Source organism: Cottoperca gobio, chromosome 11 (assembly GCF_900634415.1).
Source record: "Cottoperca gobio chromosome 11, fCotGob3.1, whole genome shotgun sequence".
NCBI classification, from domain to species: domain Eukaryota; kingdom Metazoa; phylum Chordata; class Actinopteri; order Perciformes; family Bovichtidae; genus Cottoperca; species Cottoperca gobio.
The window spans coordinates 4719704-4739400 of NC_041365.1; the positions used below are offsets into that span (position 1 = coordinate 4719704).

At 42.1% G+C, this 19697-nt stretch overlaps 1 protein-coding gene across 1 annotated transcript; it reads right to left on the reverse strand.

Annotated features, from left to right (window-relative positions):
• Positions 1–708: 708 nt before the first annotated feature.
• On the reverse strand, positions 709–19259 carry col1a2 (collagen, type I, alpha 2). Its single transcript, XM_029442848.1, has 50 exons — positions 19076–19259; positions 17307–17311; positions 15989–16024; positions 15530–15613; positions 14882–14938; positions 14633–14677; positions 14455–14508; positions 14255–14308; positions 14029–14082; positions 13879–13932; positions 13309–13362; positions 13046–13090; positions 12792–12890; positions 12531–12584; positions 12123–12221; positions 11681–11725; positions 11252–11350; positions 11102–11155; positions 10906–11013; positions 10757–10810; positions 10521–10619; positions 10196–10249; positions 9935–10033; positions 9766–9819; positions 9599–9652; positions 9409–9462; positions 8814–8867; positions 8684–8728; positions 8418–8516; positions 8048–8155; positions 7882–7935; positions 7706–7759; positions 6860–6913; positions 6644–6697; positions 6435–6542; positions 6273–6326; positions 5753–5806; positions 5449–5610; positions 5223–5330; positions 4541–4648; positions 4321–4374; positions 4112–4219; positions 3929–3982; positions 3704–3811; positions 3528–3581; positions 3272–3379; positions 2929–3175; positions 2614–2798; positions 2265–2507; positions 709–2075 (listed from the first exon to the last, which is right to left on the reverse strand). Exons 1-50 carry the CDS (start codon positions 19143–19145, stop codon positions 1929–1931), a joined length of 4062 nt encoding a protein of 1353 aa, XP_029298708.1. The 5' UTR covers positions 19146–19259; the 3' UTR covers positions 709–1928.
• Positions 19260–19697: the final 438 nt, after the last annotated feature.

Genomic DNA, 19697 nt, shown 5'->3' on the forward strand with positions numbered 1-19697 from the left:
GACAGTACAGAAAACCTGGGCCAGTTGGTACTCCAATCTGATAGGGCTGTCTAGAAAATGTAAAATCTTGATCTTCAAAGTAAAAAGTAACTCTAACCTTCAGAGGAATGTAATAAAGAGGAAAACAAAGTAGATTATTGCCCTCTGAAATGTAGTAAAGTAAAAGTATTAGGTAAAATTAAATAAAGTAAAAGTATCGCAAAAGTGTACTTAAGCACAGTAGTTTAGTTAGTGTCACTTCAGCCTTGCCATTTTAATGTAAAGTTAAAAAAAACATTGTATGATTCTAACCTGATGTCTGAATCATTAAAGGGCCAATCTGTGGATTTAATATCATTAGTTTTATCGAAGTCCGAGTCGTTGCTGCTCAGTGGTCAAAGATACTGTATCCATTTGCTTAAATGCATTGTACCCAGAGCAGGGATGCTTTAAAAAACACCATACTGCCCTCTAGTGGTTATAGAAAGTGCTACACATGACCTTTTACGTATTGATGCCTTCATCTCCAATTGAACAGAATTGTTTCTACTGTGGAGGTAAATCCTAATTTTTCAGAAATCTTGCATATCCAAGTTCCCTCAACACACTGAACTCAAGCTGAATCTCAGCCTCTGACAAAGTGACAAAACAAGTAATTTCTGCAGGAATATCCCCATATTGAATCTAACTATTAGCGGTGTGAATTCATCACTGCAATTCAAGCCTTGATCCAAATCACAGAAATTTATTTGGATGCAAAAGCAAGGAAAAGCAACATCAAAGGATGCATATTTACAAGAAACAATGCACGTTAGTAATCACACATTGGCATTGACAGTGTCAACAGAAATGTACTTTACATTAAAATTGGATGTACCGTTGAAAAGCAAGTAAGAGGGGGAAGGCAAAAAAAAAAGATATGGCTGTGCTTCCACAATAGGAAGATGTTTAAGTTAATGATGATGTGTTATCATCGGCCAAACTAGAACCAAAATACAGTGACAAACCTTCAATGGTGTCATTAAACATGAAAGCACTTAAGTCACTGAGTAGTGTGTTTTGGAACATTGGACATGCTTTATTTCAGAACTTTTCACAATTTATTTAAACATCTCACATATACAAAATAGGTACAATAGACTTTGTGGTATCATTTTTTTTAAGAGAGAGAGAGGCCGCCTAAAAACCATTCAGAATTGGATGAAATATGTGCTGTCAGTATGAACACTCGATGTGGGGTCTGAAGAGTAAAAAAAGCCTGAACAAAAAACCAAAACAAAAAAAAAACCTTCTAGACAAAACAAAAAAGAACAAAACAAAAACCAGACATCAGATTTAGGAACATTCCACCTGCTTAAAATGGGGGAGTATCAGGGGACAAATGCAAGACTCCTCAAATGTCAATACAAAGTAATACAGTAAAAAGTGGTTTGCTCCACAGCTGCATATTAGCACCATAGATCTCTGCTTCAAGTAACTGAGCACTTTCCGAAACAGGACAAAGCTTGAAGCATTAGAAGTCTTAACATCTCGGTTGTGGACCCATGTTGTCAAAAGTATTTTCTTTAAGTACAGGCATGAGGTAGCTTAAACCTTTTTTTCATGGAAATTGTGGTTTTAAACCTCCTCTTTGGAAGATATACAAAGACCACAAGTGATGCATACTTTCAGCGTTTTTATTACACTTCTTTTATTTTTTACAAAAGGATGACATGATGTCCCACAACAAGCTGTTTTCCCGCGTCCCTTTGGGTTGCTGTATTAATTTGCATTGCACAAACGCTCCGTTCAGTCCGTTTAGTCCTCTCAGATAGTTTCCCATCTTAAGCAAGTGGAATGCGCAGAGAGAAATCAGCATTCAGTATAAAAAAACAACACAGAAAGAAGGGCAGAGATTTTGTTTTTTCGTTCTTTCTCTCTTTTTGGTGTTTAATTTATCATGAGTCTATTTATTTGAAACAGACTGGGCCAATGTCCAGACCAAACTCCTGATCAGCTCCACCAATGTCCAAAGGTGCAATGTCGAGGATGGGCAGGCGAGATGGTTTATTTGTTCTGTACTCAATCACTGTCTTGCTCCATTCACCAGTGTGTCTCTGCAGGTGTAAAGGAAGAAAAGGCCTCATTAAGAATAGTGGCAAAATAATACAAATCATACAGCTGTAAGACAAACTAGCTCCATCTTTTGACACCAACAAATGCATTAATTTAGCAGTATTATGAATAGAATCATTTCTTGAAACTGAAGCCATGAAGGTAGCAGTAACGACCAAAGAGCTACTCACAGTGCAGCCATCCTCCAGCACGGAGAAGGTGAAACGGCTGTTGCCCTCGGCTCTCAGCTCAACATCGTTGGAGCCCTGGATCACGACAGCCTTCTTCAGGTTACCGGTCTCCTCGCTCATGTAGGCATTGCTGTTCTTGCAGTGGTAGGTGATGTTCTGGCTAGCCTGGTTGGACAGGAGGCGCATGAAGGCGAGCTGGGTGGCCATGCTCTGGGTGCTGAGGGTCTCATCGTTGTAGGCAAACTGCATGGAGGAAATAATCACACATATTACATCTGTTGTCATTTCCTGTCTAAACCCCTTTTATTTAACATAAAGTCAAATATGTCTCCTGTCTGTAGACGCTCACCTCAGTACCGCCATTGATGGTCTCTCCGAACCAGACGTGCTTCTTGCCCTCGGAGCTTCTGTACCAGTTCTTGCGGGCGATGCTCTCGGGCTGGGCATGGACGCAGGTCTCGCGGGTAGTGAAGTCGCAGAAGACCTTGATGGCATCATTGGTACATCCCTGGTTGGGGTCAATCCAGTAGAATCCTACAGGGCAGGAACAAGAGAGTCAAATTGATGATAAGAGAACATCAACATGCGCTCCAAAAGACATCTAAACCTTACTCATTGTAGCGGTATATATGCTCTATGGTGTTACCAGATCTATTGAGCTTACCGTTGCTCCATTCGGGGTGGCTGAGCTTGATGTCACGGCAGGTGCGGGCAGGGTTCTTTCTGGATCCCTCGGGGGTGAGCAGGTTCTCGATCTGAGTGTTGAGAGACTTGATGGTGGCATCGACCTCGTAGTCCTTGGCTCTCAGAGAGGGCTGGTCAGCTCTGTACTCATCATATCCACCAGAGACATCATATCCACCACCGCTGGGGCCGGGAGGTCCGGCCAGACCGGGAGATCCAGGAGGACCCTGATATGGAGAAGAGAGTGGATCGATATGTAGCTCACAGTCGCAGTTGGATCCTTTGCTAAAATGTTTGGTTTACGAGTCTCTATATGTGCTTACAGAAGGTCCAACGTATCCAGGGGGTCCACGAGCACCAGGAGAGCCAAGAGTACCATGACCGCCACCTCTACCATCCTTACCAGGGGGTCCGTGGGGTCCAGCAGGTCCCTGAAAAGGAGGTCATCACATGGCACAGTCAAACATTTGTCTTTTTAAACGTTTTTTTATCCTGCTTTACATACAAGAGTAAATGAGTTGGATACAGGTGTAACAAGAAAACCACTTGTGTGTTGCAGGTTATTAGGATTCAACTCACTCTGGGTCCAGAGGCTCCATTTTGTCCAGCATTTCCGGTGTCACCGGAGGGTCCCTGAGGGGAGAGAAATCATTGAATGACATCATAGCAGACATCGTACATTTGGTAAAAAATCAGCACATGTAGCTGTTCGTTTCCGTGTTTTGTGTGCATCATGACGGTGCGCCGGTACTCACAGAAGGTCCGGGCATTCCTTGGAGACCAGCATGTCCACGCAGACCCTTCATGCCTCTCTCTCCCTTATCTCCAGCACCTCCCTTCTCACCACGGGTTCCAGCACCTCCCTATAACACACACACACACACACACACACATTCATACATGTTACATGAGTCTACTTTTATTCAATGATCACTATTCTATGTGCTCTTCCTATGACTATACGTGTTCATTGTACTTACAGCGGCTCCTCTAGCTCCAGCGGCGCCAACAGCTCCAACTGAACCATGTGGGCCCTAGTGACAAGAATAAAAGGTTGAGCGAAGAAAGCAGATGACTGTAGATGTTGTGTATCCTGCAAATGTTGCTACTTGGAAATGGTGTAGTAGGGAATCCATTTTTAAAAGGTTGCTGTTTATACTTACAGACTCTCCACGGTTTCCAGGTCTGCCAGCAGCACCAGAGGGTCCAGCAGGTCCTGGGGAACCAGAAAGTCCCATGGAACCAGCAGGTCCGGGCTCACCACGGTCTCCCTAAACATGGTGGAAAAAATGTAGACGTGGGTCAGAGCACAGCGTATGTGTGTGGGTAGTCTGTATACAAACATGCTTTGAGATATATGAAAGGGCATTACCTTGAATCCAGCGATACCAGAACGACCAGGGGGTCCATCGTTACCAGGGTTACCCTGTAGATTGGAAAGCATATTACAGTTTATATTTATATCAGGCTATTATGTCAAGTTGTGGTGAGTCAATGTTTTGTACATTAACTTCTACTTGGGATATTTCTCTCCACATATGGTCACCACTAAGGTCATTGCAGTACTTGTTATTGGCCTGTTCAATCCTTACCTCACGTCCAGCCTCTCCCTGGGGTCCGGTCATACCGGGCAGGCCAATGTTTCCAGAGGGACCACGGGCTCCAGTGGGACCAAGAGGTCCACCTCTACCAGGCTCTCCCTGTGATAGTATGCAGAGAAAATCACAGGGTCAGATAGAGTCAAAGGCTGATACAGTATGTGTTACAGTATGCAATGCAATGCATGTTTGACCTTCTGGTTGATATTTTTGTTAACAAAGGTGCATGTGTTCATTCAAAGCATCCTGAAACATTGAACCATTTTCTGTATACAAAATGCTAAGGGAATAACTTTTTCACATTCTGGGATATATTTCTATTTTTTTGTGCAGGAAACAGGGCAAACATAAGAAAATGGTTCAAGCAATATTAAAAACTACAATATTGATGCCAGGGCTCTAGATTGATATCCTGATATACTAGAATGCATGGCTTAATGCTGTAATAGCCGTGGGATTAAAACAAAAGGGTTTTAGTGTGCTTTTATGACATTATTGGTCACACTTTCGCCAAAAGCTATGATATATGGATTAACACAGCCAAAATCACACATTTGGGAGAGTTCAATCATGTTATAGATGAATGCTTTCGTAGGTTTAAATGCTAAATAAAAAAACATGGATGAATCATTGGTGAATCCTTTGGATGATAGTATCTGTATTAATTTGTACTTACCAAACCACCAGCACCACCAGGTGTACCACGATCTCCTCTAGCACCAGGCAGACCAATGAATCCCTGAAGTCCAAGAGAACCACCGGTTCCAGAAATACCAGCAGGACCCTAAACACAGACGGGCCACATATTAATGCATTGATATAGATATAAACTTATATTTGTTTCACTAACTGCTGTTGTTTTCTACATTTCAGTGTTTCAGTGAAAAAGAGCTATAACTTACAGGAGGACCAGACTCTCCAGAGGGTCCCTTCTCTCCAGTTGGACCTGGTGGTCCATTTATACCCTGCTCTCCAGATGAACCAGGGGGTCCAGCATCACCACGGAGACCACGAGGACCATCCTTACCAGAGGGACCAGCGGCTCCAGGGGGGCCAACAATACCCTGAGAGGGGAAGAGGAGGAGAATGTGTTCATGTCAATTGTGAATGCTCTGTTTCACTGATATGAGAAGCAGCATGGTTAGAAGATGAATTGAAAATATAATGTACATGTGTAATGTCATGTAATATAAGAGCAATACTCACAGCGGGACCAGAAGCACCAACTCTGCCAGCAGCACCAGGGAAACCAGTCAGACCCTGACATCGGAAACACACACCATCAAAGGTTACACAGCGACCATCAATAATGTGTAAGTGTAAGTGTGTGTGTGTGTGTGTGTGTGTGTGTGTGTGTGTGTGTGTGTGTGTGTGTGTGTTGTGTGTGTGTGAGAGAGAGAGAGAGAGAGTGGACATCAGAGAGTTGAGATAAGGGCCAAAAAGAATAGATATGTTGAATTTGGCCTTTTACATTCTCATTTTGGTAAAAAAAAAAAAAGATCACTTTGACATTTCTGATTAAATTGGCTAATTTCAGTCAATACAAGTTCTGGTAGCCTTTACTGGATTTAAGATGCCAATTATGCCAATTGGACTTGTAAAGCTAAAGTGAGTGGGTGGTTAAATCTGTGTTTATGTATTCTGTCATGTTTTGTATGCATCTAAAATACTTATGGATGCAATAAGTGTAATCAGGAGGAATATTGTCTTATGTTTCAATACTCACAGAAGGTCCGTTGTCTCCACGAGCACCACTAGGACCACCAGAGCCAGAAGGCCCCTAGAAAAACAAAAGGAGAAATCAGACACCATTCCATATTAGCATTACTTATATCTCATCTGAGTTTACAAATGATCAATGTGTATGTCCAGTGTAATTGGTACTTACAGCAGGTCCAGACTGTCCAGCGGGTCCAGCAGGGCCAGATGTTCCAAGTTCTCCCTTTCCTCCTGCAGGACCACGCTCTCCTCTTACTCCGGTCTGACCGTCAGCACCCTGTTGACAGGAAAAGTAATATGGCTGGGTCAATATCTGGGCAATAGTGTGTGTGTATGTATTTGTGTTATATATATTGTATTGCAAGGCTGTTGGCTTACAGGGGGTCCAGCGAATCCGGGAGATCCAGCAGGTCCAACCTCTCCACGCTCTCCCTGTGGACAACAAGCAGTGGGTCAGACAGACGGTTTATGCTGCACATTGAAGAGCTGTATGTTGTCTTAAGGTCTTCGTCTGATATTTATGTTAACAGGTAATTTAGGGTGAATATGGTCAAATCTTTGATGTATTGAAGGAAGTCAGCCACAGTTACTTACAGAGCCTCCACGAGCTCCAGCAGGGCCAGAATTTCCGAATCCACCGCTCTCACCCTGGAGGAGAGAACAGTGAGTGTTTTATTAGCTTAGCATTGTTCCACACACACATCCATCCACATGAACCATCCATAAATTCATACACACATGAGAGATCTTTTGTCAGCATCAGAATTGCTTTACACATACTGACTTGACTTTTGTATTGTAGATAGTAGCACTAGGAAAAACTGTCATCTAACAAATCTGAGAACCTGATCAGCTAATATGAAACAAAAGACAATCCTTTGCACCATGCCAAAATCCCACCATGATCATATTAATATATTTTTCAATTAAAATGAGAATAATGATCATTCCCTCCACATCCATCAAAATCATATAGCAATTGCAATATCAGTCAAAATAGATATTTTTTCCAAATTGTTCAGCCTTATTATCACCACTGGCACTGCTATCCCATAGCTGTAATATTATGAAACAGCCATCAGGTGGCAGTGTTGAGGTTCTAGCTTCAGATACAATGCTACAGTGGGGGTTCTCTTACAGAGGAGTGGGATGTAAGGATATAGATTCAGATTGGTCAGCCAAGAGATCATTTGTGAGAGTGATTTGACCTCAACAGCACATCTTGATGGTTTTTCTTCTGTAGGTCACAGCTACGAGAGTCTGTCAGCCATCTTGAATAATGTTGGAGGCAACCATTTTTAGGTCGTAACAAATTAATTAACATGAATTAATCTGTGCTACAGTGTTCATCCCAAACATCTTCATTCATCACAACGTTTCATGACGTTATTTTTGTTGTGGTTTATGTGGTTACCTAATAGCCACACATAACCTCCTTACCTTATCACCATTGGCTCCAGTGGGTCCAGGGGGTCCAGCGGGTCCAGACATACCCTAGAAAGAGAGAGGAGAGGACACTAAGATCAAGGCTCTGGTGGCTACACACAAACTAATTGAGGGAGTCGCTGCCATCTTTAAATCGAGTGCCTCAGGAAGAAATTGAGAGTTGAACTTACACGGCTACCATCTCTGCCAGAATTTCCGTCGGGTCCTCTGTGTCCAGCCTCTCCCTATAGGTGAAAGAGGACATGGGAATGATAGATAAGAAATACATTCTCATTAACAAGTTCTTTTGAGGGCTAAAATCCCACTTTATTTGCAGATGTGATTTTTGGAATTTACCTTCTCTCCCTTGACTCCAGGGCCACCAGCGCCTCCACGCTCACCGGGCATGCCACCAGGTCCCTGGTGTCCAGGTCCACCATTAGCTCCACCAGCACCAGGCTCTCCCTGGAAACAGACATGACAAACTATGGTTCCTTTTTGCATAAAACACACATGCTTCCATTAATACAGTATCTCATATGTGAGTTTGGCACCAAAATATTCTGATTATACAGGATTATTATACTTTAAATAGCTTATAAACAACCCTTACAGGCCGCACTAAAGCGTATGTATAGAATTTACTGTCAGTAAAATCTGCTACCGTTTCTGTGCTCAACATTTTCATCTATAACCTTTGTTGTTTACAGCCATGGCATCCTCTTACCTTGCCACCATCGATTCCGGGGGCTCCAGCGGGTCCACGGGGTCCAATTGGTCCCTGAGCTCCGGAAGTTCCGGCAGCACCAGAATTACCACGTTCTCCCTGGAGGAACACACAGAAGGAGTCAGTGTATAGTCTTCAGCTCGAGGCTGGTTTTATTATATGCATGCAAATGTAGAGAGAAACAAACTATTTAAATGGTTTTAACATTGAACTATAATTGAAAACTCTGAGAGACCACTAGAAAAGGATTGGACAGGTGAACTCACCTTAGCACCACCAGGTCCAGCAACTCCCTGGTCTCCTGGGATTCCCTATAGAGACATGAATGATGTTATAGATGTACTGCTTATTATACAATTTCTATGGTTCCAGTGTGTGTGTTTGTGCGTTACTTACTCTGTCTCCGGCCTTGCCAGCCTCTCCAGAACCTCCAGCGGGTCCAGGCAGACCCTGAAAACATCAAGCCGCAACATCAGGACCAATGGACTCAACAGTGCCATTTATCCAGATACTGCATTCTAAAAAGTACACCTGAGGTGCAGGTGATATATCACAGGTTTTCTACAGGTGCAAAGATGAATCGATGAATTAGTTGTCAACTATTAAATGGATGAATCGGTTTGACCAATTTCTTAAGAAAAAAAGGTCAAACTTTTCTGATTCAAGCTTCTTGAATGCAAATATTTTCTAGTTTCTTTATGATTATCTTTGTGGACCTAACAAGACATTTGAGGCTTGGGCTTTGGGAAACTGATCAAACAGCTAATCGAGATAATAACCTACAGATGAATCCACAATGAAATAATTGTTGATGATGTTTTCAAAAACCTTCCAGTAAAATAGATTGTGTAGCTACTCACATGGAATTGCAATTACACTGATGTTTCTCTGATTAGTGCACTTTTATGTTTTAGGATATTTCTTTTTTTTCCCCATTTTCCTAGCTATGTTTACAATAAGCAGGGAATAGAATCAGATGATGGATCCGAACCTGGAAGCCAGGAGCTCCTGAAGATCCTTGTTCTCCCTTCTCACCAACACCGCCCTGTAGCGAGAAAAAACAGACCAATGTTAAAAACAGCACACTGATGATTATAGTAACAAAATCATATCATTAATGTGCTATGTAAGGAGGAAACTGCCATTAACTGAGGGCTATATATATATATAAGGATACTTACAGCAGGTCCAGTAGCACCAGTGGCTCCATTGTTTCCATCAGGTCCAGGGGGTCCCTACATAGGAACATAGTGTTTAACGACTGACAATGGAGCTGACAAATCATGTTGGAACGTTTTATCGGTGAGTAACTGTATTAAACACTTGCTGGGTATTTCTTTTAACTTACTCTCAGTCCAGAAGGACCGCTGGATCCCTTATCTCCAGGCTTGCCAGCCTGACCCTGAAGGAGGGAAGATGTAGGTGTGTGTTAAGAACAGGCTGATGAACTTAAAAAACAAAACACAAAAAGGATAGTAGTTCAATCATCTTCCAGTCTTGGCTTTATTTCTACTTACAGAAGGTCCTTTGGGTCCGGGGAAACCGATGTTTCCGGGCTGGCCTCTAGGTCCAGTTGGGCCGGGAGGTCCACTACGTCCATCTTGTGCAGCGGGGCCCTGGAAAGAAAGAACAGCAGGAAGTCATGTTAATTGCATTTATGTGAGCAAATATGATCATAAACAGTACAGAATGAGAATTATGGGAATGTCTAAGTCCTGAAGCAAAATGTGTGAAGATTATTAATAATACATTTCAGTTTCAGTGTAAAGTTTACTCACAGCAGGGCCCTCCTTTCCTGTGGGTCCAGAGTTTCCAGAGCTTCCTGGGAGACCCTGTAAAAAATAAACATTCGTCGTTAAGATGTATGTACTGTCATTCATTTGTATACTGTTACAACTGAACCCTTGGGCCCACTATCTTTAAAACAAAATCTTGGAATTAATAATGCACACAAGGTAAATTCACATCACACAATAGCCTCGCACTGAAGCCATCACAGCTTGTAACTCAGCTATTCCAATTTGCCACGGGCCTATTCTCCCTTTAAACTAGAACTCACACAGATATCAGATCCCTTTTGCATAAAACAGAAATTAGACTCACCCTGAGACCAGCTGAGCCAGACTCACCGGCGCGGCCAGCATCTCCAGGGGGTCCACGAGGTCCACCTGCACCAGTAAGACCACGGGCACCGGGCATGCCCTACGAGAAGGAGACAAAGAGGTCCAAGAGAAATAAGGAGGAAGCTTCACCTTAACAATGAATATTTGGAAGTAAAACAGTACTTTATTTTTTAAATGGCATGTCAGTGGAATGATATTTGTTCATTGAGCACTTACAATTGGGCCAGTTCTTCCCTCACTACCAGGCATACCACGGCTGCCAGAGGCGCCCTGTAGGAGACACAAAGGCATTAGCAGGTGAAACTCTGAATATGGAATCCTATGGGTGCAACACCCCCCATCAGAGACGGTTGTCTGATACTCACTCTAGCTCCACGGTTTCCACCAGGTCCAGTGGCACCGAGCTCACCAGTGGGTCCTCTCTTGCCCTCCTCACCCTGAGGTCCGGGGGTTCCCTGAGGTCCAGAGTTACCCTGAGGAAGGCAAAATAGAAGTTAAAGGACAACAGTTATAAACAGAGTATATTTTAAACTTAAGAAGAGGATGAGGATGTGCACTTACAGGCTCTCCTTTGGGTCCGCCATCTCCCTTAATACCCTGAGCACCAGGATCTCCCTAAAAGAGACAAACACACGCAATTAATGAACTGATCAATTATCTGTGTACAATTAGTTTTGAGTGTTTCCATGTGTCTGTTGGTTGTGTACTTACAGAGAGACCTCTCTGTCCAATAGCACCCTGAGGGCCCTGGGGTCCAGGTCCTCCTCGTGGTCCGGGGAAGCCAGGAGCTCCAGAAACACCAGGGGTACCCTAAATATCAGCCATGACAGACAGGTGAGCATCACTGAAACATCTTTCATGAAACATCTGATCTCTTCCCCATGTCAGGGTGCTTTGCCTTTACAGTCGTCAACAGTACACATATACAATTAATATTAGAGACTATATTATGTTCAGTTGTAATAGAAACAATTAAAAAATGTGTCCTGCAATCAGTAAATAATAAATCATGTTCTGTGATTTAAACAACCTAATTGTTTATGTGTGCAGCATGGCAAAGACCTAATTATTGTAACCTCTGTGTGACCCTAAATGACCTTTGAACTACGGATACTCTAATAATACAACATATGTACTTACAGCGGTTCCCTTGGCTCCATTCAGGCCATTGGCACCAGGGTTGCCCTACAGGGAAGGAACAAGAGATTAGTGAATATCATCAAAACAGCTAAAACATTCTGACTTAAAAATCCATTCAGAGCACTATAATATATTATATTCTGTTTGCAGAACTTAAGCACTCAGTAAAGGGACACATGCATGGATCACAATGGCACTGCTTCCAAAGACCAATCAATGCAAATCATTGAATCATAATTTAGTAATAGTGCCAACATTAATTGTTAATGGAGTTTTGTAATTGATCCATGCAGTCTGAGACAACACAACAATCAAGGCAACATCTAAGACTAAATCAAATGCAGTTTATGGCATATGGCTTTTATACGTTTTTACATATAATATATAATTTTTCCAAGAAGATGACTTGGGAGTCTGAGCAGCAACCTTTTTGTATACTTACAGCGGGACCAACGGGGCCAACTGCGCCATTGGTGCCGGGCTCTCCTCTAGCTCCCTGAGGTCCAGATGGGCCAGAAGCTCCACCGGGTCCAAGCTCTCCCTGTCAAAGACAAAAAATACATCCATAATCAAATAATGAAATCGTAATACTGGTATTTCTTAAGGATGTGTTGATATGTATTTGTTTGAATGGTCTTTTTAATTATGAAAAACATTGCGTTACGTGCATGAACTATTCCCATGGGGATAGTATACAAGAAGCTATTTGGGATGGTGAGAATTGACAGACACAGAGTTAATGTGTCTGATGCTTGTACTGTATGTTATTGAAAAGTGTCTCCTTTTGTGGCCCTCAATGTGAACATCTCTGGGAGGATGTGTTGCCATAGGACAGGAAATAAACCCTTACCTTGGGTCCGGGACCACCGGGGAAACCTGGGGGACCAGCAGATCCAAGGGGACCCTGGGTAGAAGAACAAAGATGACATTAGGATAAAAGTAATAGAGGTCAGAGCTGACATTAAATTCAAAGTTTGTCTAATATGGGTGCAATTATCTAAACATTAAGATACCAATCACAAAGTACACTCTGGATAGGTATCATGAGTTCAATAGTCACAAAATTGATTAATCTCACAATCACACAAGGGTTTAAAGGGCTAATACTCACAGATGGGCCGGAGGGTCCAATATTGCCATCAGCACCACGAGAACCAACAGGACCAGCAGGGCCAGTGCGGCCTCTCTCACCAGACATACCACGAGCTCCCTAAAGGGAGGATACACGAAAAAACAGAAGTGATGAGAAGAGAAAAGGATCTTTGCTGCAATCATGTAATTGCAAAGATCAATTGTGGCAAAATGATACAGCAAGGTTTACTTTAAGGTTGTGTGCATAAATATTAAACGTGGACACAAACTTACAGCAAGTCCGGGACTTCCAGAAGCTCCGTGGGCACCAGATTCACCCTATAGGAGAAACAGCAGAAGGTGGATTAGGTTGATGAGTGAAGGGATTCAAGGTCAGAGGTTAACAGGTCAAAATATAATGTGATTGTGACAAGTAAGGGGAAATCTGTGTGTTGCCGTATTGTAATACACTAGAGAAACTCTACTGTGGGATTCTACATGTAATAAAGTACTAGGATTATTTGTTGCTGCAGTCATGAGGAAGGTGCCCTCCTTACCTTGGCACCAGCACCGCCATTCTCTCCCTTGCGTCCATCCAGACCAGTGTAACCCTGTAACACAAAAAGAGATTGAAGATGTTTATAAGGGCTGACAGAAATCCCACGACATCACAGGATAAAGAGATGTTAGATGTTAGTGAGGATCCTCGTTAGATAAAAACAAGACGCACCCTCGTTTGAATTCATATTGGTAACAAGACATCCAAAGTAAATGTGAGACATTAAGGAAGCAAAGTTCCCCAGGAAGTTTACTACCTGGCTCTAGATGTTCTCATGCAAATGAGTGAATACACATTCACTTTTAATGGCAGCATTTAAGCGCTGTACTGAATCTACTTTGCTCCTCAGGAGGCAGGAAAAAGGAAGTTAGGTCCATAATCTCTCCCAGCAGGGCTCGTCATATCCAAAACATTTTAGTCAACACAGCACAGGTGGAGTTCTTCCGTCATTTCTTTTCTTTTCTGGAGCAGTTTCGGCTGCTTGCTTCAAGCCAATGGGCTTCAGGCGATTAGGTAAAGCACGCAGGTAAAGTTCAGGTCAAGCAGAGGGGAAGAAATCAACACTCACTCTGTGTCCCTTCATTCCTGGAAGTCCAGGGGTTCCGGGGAATCCACGAGCGCCCTGCAATTCAAAATAAAATAAAAACATTACTGACACATGCTCCATGTTTACAGTTCAGATGTTTGTTTTGAATCTGTTTGTGTAACAATCTCTTACCTGTGGGCCGGGGGTACCTCTGTCTCCGGGCTTGCCAGGTCTGCCGTTGTTACCCTATGAGTCAACAAATTAGTCGTTACAATTTTGACATTGTAGCTGCAAGAAACTCTACAGAAACAGCTCGGATCTGTTATAAGGCAGCAGGGGGAAATCTAAGTCTTTAGAAAACTTGTACACAAAAATGGCCCTTTGTAATTTACTTGTAGAAACAAAAATGTATACGTACGTCCTCTCCAGATTTGCCAATGGATCCAGTGGGTCCACGAGAACCAAGCTGGCCCTTTGGAAGGAAAAACAGAACATTTAAGAACTCAAGGATGACAAATGCTTTTAAGACGGTGGCATCACATGGGTGAGTCTGACAAGGAATTGTTCTAAACACATGACAATTTGAAGAATTGTGAATATTTTGGAGGATGGTCTTACAGTCTGTCCAGGCTCTCCGGGCTCACCAGCGTGTCCGGTGTGTCCCTGAGCTCCCTGTTGAATGTTGAGAGGCAATTAGTCGTGTAGACAACATAGAAACAGCAGATTGAGTTCATGGGTATGAGCAAAAGTTTAATCAGATCGCTCGTTTGAATTTGCAGCGGGAGTTTGAACTTACAGGTGGTCCAGCAGCTCCGGGAGGGCCTCTAGCGCCCATAATTCCCTGAAAAGGAGAGTTAAGTTAATTATACATATCATAGTAACACTAACTTTACGTTGGTACACTTTGTCAAGAGTATGAGTGCAACTGTATCAGGTCTGCAATAAGGTGTGAGATATAAGAATCCTTCCATGGATATCAGGTGGAGTCTGTTTCTATTGGAATAAAGATGAATAGTGCTGTGTGGCAGAGAGAGAGGGCCCTCACCATGGGTCCAGGGCCAGCATCGGGTCCTTTTACACCATCATACTGAGCAGCAAAGTTCTAAAGGACAGAAAAGCACACACAGATTAATTAGTCATAGAGACAAACTTCTAATAACAGATAATAAAGCATTGATCAAGTTCAAATAAATAGCAGTGGTCATTGTTTCCAGCAGTCCAAACCTTAATAACAAAGTCTATGTTACTGGCATGACACAATAATCAGCCATTAGAACATACAAAATGTAAATTATGTTGAAAATGATATTAAATTGGTGCTTGTTTGAACCAATAAAATGATGTACTGCCAAATGCAAGTGAGCATGCTACATTTATTCAGGGTTTAAAGAGATTTAAATAACACTAATAGTGACATTGTTGTGTATGTGACAAATGGGTAAAGGACAAAAGTCAGGGGGTTACATTAGGTCAATGCTTTTCCATTTCTACATAAACTAAATATGGGCCTGCAGCCCTGAATGAGGCGCATGTGGGGCAAATACACACATGAAACAGCCAGTTTGCATCATAAGAAATATTGGAAGTCAGATCCCTGCTAGTCTTACATTATCGTTATATTTTTTGGACCACTTTAGAGATATAAAACGCAGAGGCAAGCAAGTTATTTTGCGAGTACAAACTGTGGACTTACTCCTCCGAGTCCGGGGGGACCAGAGGGGCCAGCGGGGCCAGGGAGTCCAGGAGCGCCATCTCTTCCATTTGAGCCCTGGGGACCCTGTAAAACACAGAAGATATAGTGAGTACACACTGTTGCTGAATCAACAGCTGGAACAGATGTGATTATTAGACAGAAATATGAGATGATTAATATAAAGCTTCACTGTTGTAGCAAATTGTGTTGTTATAAGATATAACGAGCAGACTTAATTAGGTAAATATTTTAAATAATACCTATCATATCCATTCACCTTACTATTATTGTCAGTAAACACTAGGGTCTATAGGTGATGTAAACAAAGGGGTGTGGCCTACTGGGGTTAGAAGGTCAAATCACGACAACAAACACAAAAATATATCACATTAAATGCCTAAATGATGTATTTGGGAACGATTGATTGATTGAAGGAAGATGAGTTTCACTTGAGCTTACCCTGTCACCTCGAGGTCCTTTGTCTCCTCTGGGACCCTGCAGCGGAAAGAATGACTCAGTCAGACCAAAACACAGAGCAGATGTCTCAGCTCGCTGCTTTAGCAACATGTCAGCTCTTAAATATTCTCTGGCAAAGCAGCCGTCTGATCTAAACTACACTATAAGCATAACTAAAAGCTAATCTAAACCAGATATGAATTATATTGAAACCATCTGGTGTATGATATTATCAACAAAATGTGTATGTAAACAAACTTGACCTTACAGTGAAAGGGCAAAGAAGTTAAAACACATTTCAGTGATTAGACTAGACATCATAAAGATGCCCTCTGACCTTTTCCAATGTAAACTGTGCTTCATGTGTCACACTGTAGCTGCTAAATGACACATACAAACAACATTATAAATAAAAAAGAAGATAAATAAAGGTTGGAGGTTGTATCCAGTAATCTTATTTTGTCATCATGACGATGAGCGGCCATTGTAAGAAATAACTAAGCCTGCAAAATACGCTGTGATGCTGTCACAAGGATAAATGAAACATGCTCATGCAGATACAGGAATTACTGTGAAAACACAGCAGAGCAAATGATCAACATGTGCAAAGAGATGCTAAAAGAAATGTCCCAAACCGGATTCAACAACCTCTTAGCAATGAGAGCATGTTAGTCCATGGAACAAATAAAAGTTCTTAAATGTTACCGATCCACACGGTGCATAATGCACCTTTAGATTGTTATAATGCTGCAAACAGCATGCTGATTCAGGCAAATATGATCAGAATGGTTGACACAAACACCTCATCAGGTTATGTTTGTCTTACATTAGAGGGGCCTGAGTCTCACACTATTTGATAGCAACTCAATCATTTCATTGTATCTCACCATTTCATAACTGGTCTGAGATCAGCTTTCATAAATCAAAATCAAATCCTAATCAAGAAGCAGAGGACTGGACTGACCCAGAGCCAGCTGTTAGGGGGCAAACCTCCCTCTGCCCCTCAGAAAGGATCCTTTGTACCAGGCCCCAAGGGTGCCTCAGAGCTGCGGTTTTAGCTTTCATTGACACAAACTTTAGCCAATAGGACCCTCACCTATTCATGGACAGGAAGGGAGAAAACTGCAAGAAATAACTTGGTTCAGGGGCAGAAATTCTCTAAATGAAATGATCTGCCATCGTTGAGATTGCTCAAGACCGACCGAGAGGTCTTCCTTTCGTGGACTATTTCACAGGATTTGGAAGGAAAAAAAGGGCAAAGCCAAGGTAAAGCTATCCTTAAAGAAATATTGCTTGTACAATTTCATGCATGTGTACTAACCGAGTCTGTGGCGTTGGAGAGATGAGGAGGAGGAAGTGGGAGAAAAGGAGGATGGGGAGAGAAGAGGGAATACTCAGTTAGCATTTTTAGAGCAAAACAGTCACTTAAAAAAGAAATAATGACATTTCCATACACATATATTCTAAAGTAAAACAGAGTTGTTCTTCCTTTGCATGAGAACAAAGTATATACAAGACACTGGATGAGAGGCAGAAACAAGATGCAATACAAGTTAAATGCACAGTAACCATGTTAAAGTCTAATAATCCTATATTCATAGAAAACTGCAATTAAGAGATTATATTAACATGGGATTTGTCGTGTGCTCTGATGGATTTAACAATCATCTAGAGCAGAATATAACTACACGTATCACCTGGATCTCAAAATGTCAAATCCTGAAAAAGTCTGTCACGCAACAATTACTTTCCGGATTGTTTTTTTTGTTGTTGCTTTAAATCTGTTGCATAAGCCTCAGCTCATGTCTGAAAGTGTAGCTGAGGGCCACCTCTGCGCGCTAAACGGTTTCAAACCGTCTAATGAACGTAGCAAATGTGAATCACGGTGTTCAATAGCATTCCAGATATCAAGGATCCGGCTGCGAACAGGCCTGAACAGATAGTTTGTGCCCTTGGGACAGGAATAGTTAAACTGCTACTGCAAACAAGAGAAGAGCTACATCACTAGTTTTGGGGAATGTATCACATCTGCTATTGATGCTTTTCTAATTTCTGCTGCAACATTATTAAAAGGTGCCTTTTCTAGATTTTGTGGTAAAAAGTGGTGATTTTTTTTTTAGCTCAATTAGATTGAATTCTACTATCGAACACTGTCAAATAGTTTGGATTATCGGATGTATCTCTCATTCATGGCTGCTGTTTGTATCTCTCATCCACACTTCGTTGCAGGTGGACATCAGCTGGTCATGGCTGGTGCAGCTGGGACCTCCCCATGAACTCTAAGCTTCATGTCCGATCTACACCACAGGGCGGCGCACTTGGACATTCAAAGTGATGTGAGAATATTTATCTCCCCATTTAGTGTGCTGTAATAATGAAAAGGTTAGCAAGGAGCATTAACTTCAATTTTTTATCTTGTCTTTACATTTGAGACCTAAATAAGGATAAATCACATTCAGTAAACTGTAACTTTAAATAAAGTTAGAAAGTCGGCATTTTTAGTTCAAAAAAATGAAGAAATCCTATACTGTGTAAGAATTTAGACCAATTTCTAGTTTTTCATACACCAATTTTCCTGTTTTTAAGGAGAAAAGCTAAAGAAAATCTAATTGGTGCCAAATAGAGGTTTCCCCCCATGACCACCAGGGGGAGACATTGCTGTTTCCTATAATAAAGCTTCATTAGCTGGACGTCTGGATGGAACAATATGTACAACGCCCCACGAAGTTTTTCATCCTATGTCTTAAAGAAAATTCACATTTAGCCTATTTTGATGACTCCACATGCATTACAAGTTTTGAAAAGACACTAGGCCGACTACTTTAGAGGTTTCTTTCAAAGCGAGAAAACTTTTGTCAGGAGTACAACTTCAATCAAAGATAAAATAATTGTATCCTTGGAAAAAAAAATACGTGAAGAATCCTCTGCATGAGCTCAATCCGTTGAGCTTTATTCTGCAGTGCTTTGAACTGTCTTCAGGTTGACCTTCAAGTATGTCCCAAACAAAAGCCAAAGCGCAAGATCCTCAAGCAATGGGACGAGAGAGAAAAAAATATCCATCACAGAAAAAGAGCAGATATTCACACTTACATTGACATGATGCTAGGTATGAAGTTACTGCAAGCAGCAACAGAATCCGAGTATCCACAAAGCTGAGCATGTCTACGCAGACATGCAGACTCCTTGTGCTGCTAAATCCCTGTTTTTAAACCTCCTTCAAGCAGGCATACAGTGATGTGATGACAAGAGTAACTCCAAACTGAGCAGAAACCTGCAGCCGTGATGCTAGAATAATAAAGTTGAGGCAGGCCTATTTATACGGCAGGAGGGTCCCTGGTCTGCGTGTCAAAAGTCAGCCCACTGGCCAATGAGAGAAGAGAAACCCAATCTGACTCCCATCCCTCTCCAGCTCAGACTCAGTCATGTGGTGCTGTATCTCCCAGCCTCCTCTCCACCAGAGTCCGTTTGGCAAAGCATTGGCGATGATGACGAGTGCAACGTTTTAATTAGATCCATTCTTTTTGAGGACGTGGACAGCGTCGAGGTTTAAAAGGGAGAAGAAGGCCTACGTTTTTTCCTTCTTTTACGGGTTGCATGGAATCCGGAGTGTCAGTTTTGAGATACGGACACGGGGCATTCAACTTTGCGCGATGTGTAGGTTTGTGCGTAAAAAAGTGCCCGTTTTGGTGCGCGTCGGTGGGCATCAGTTGGT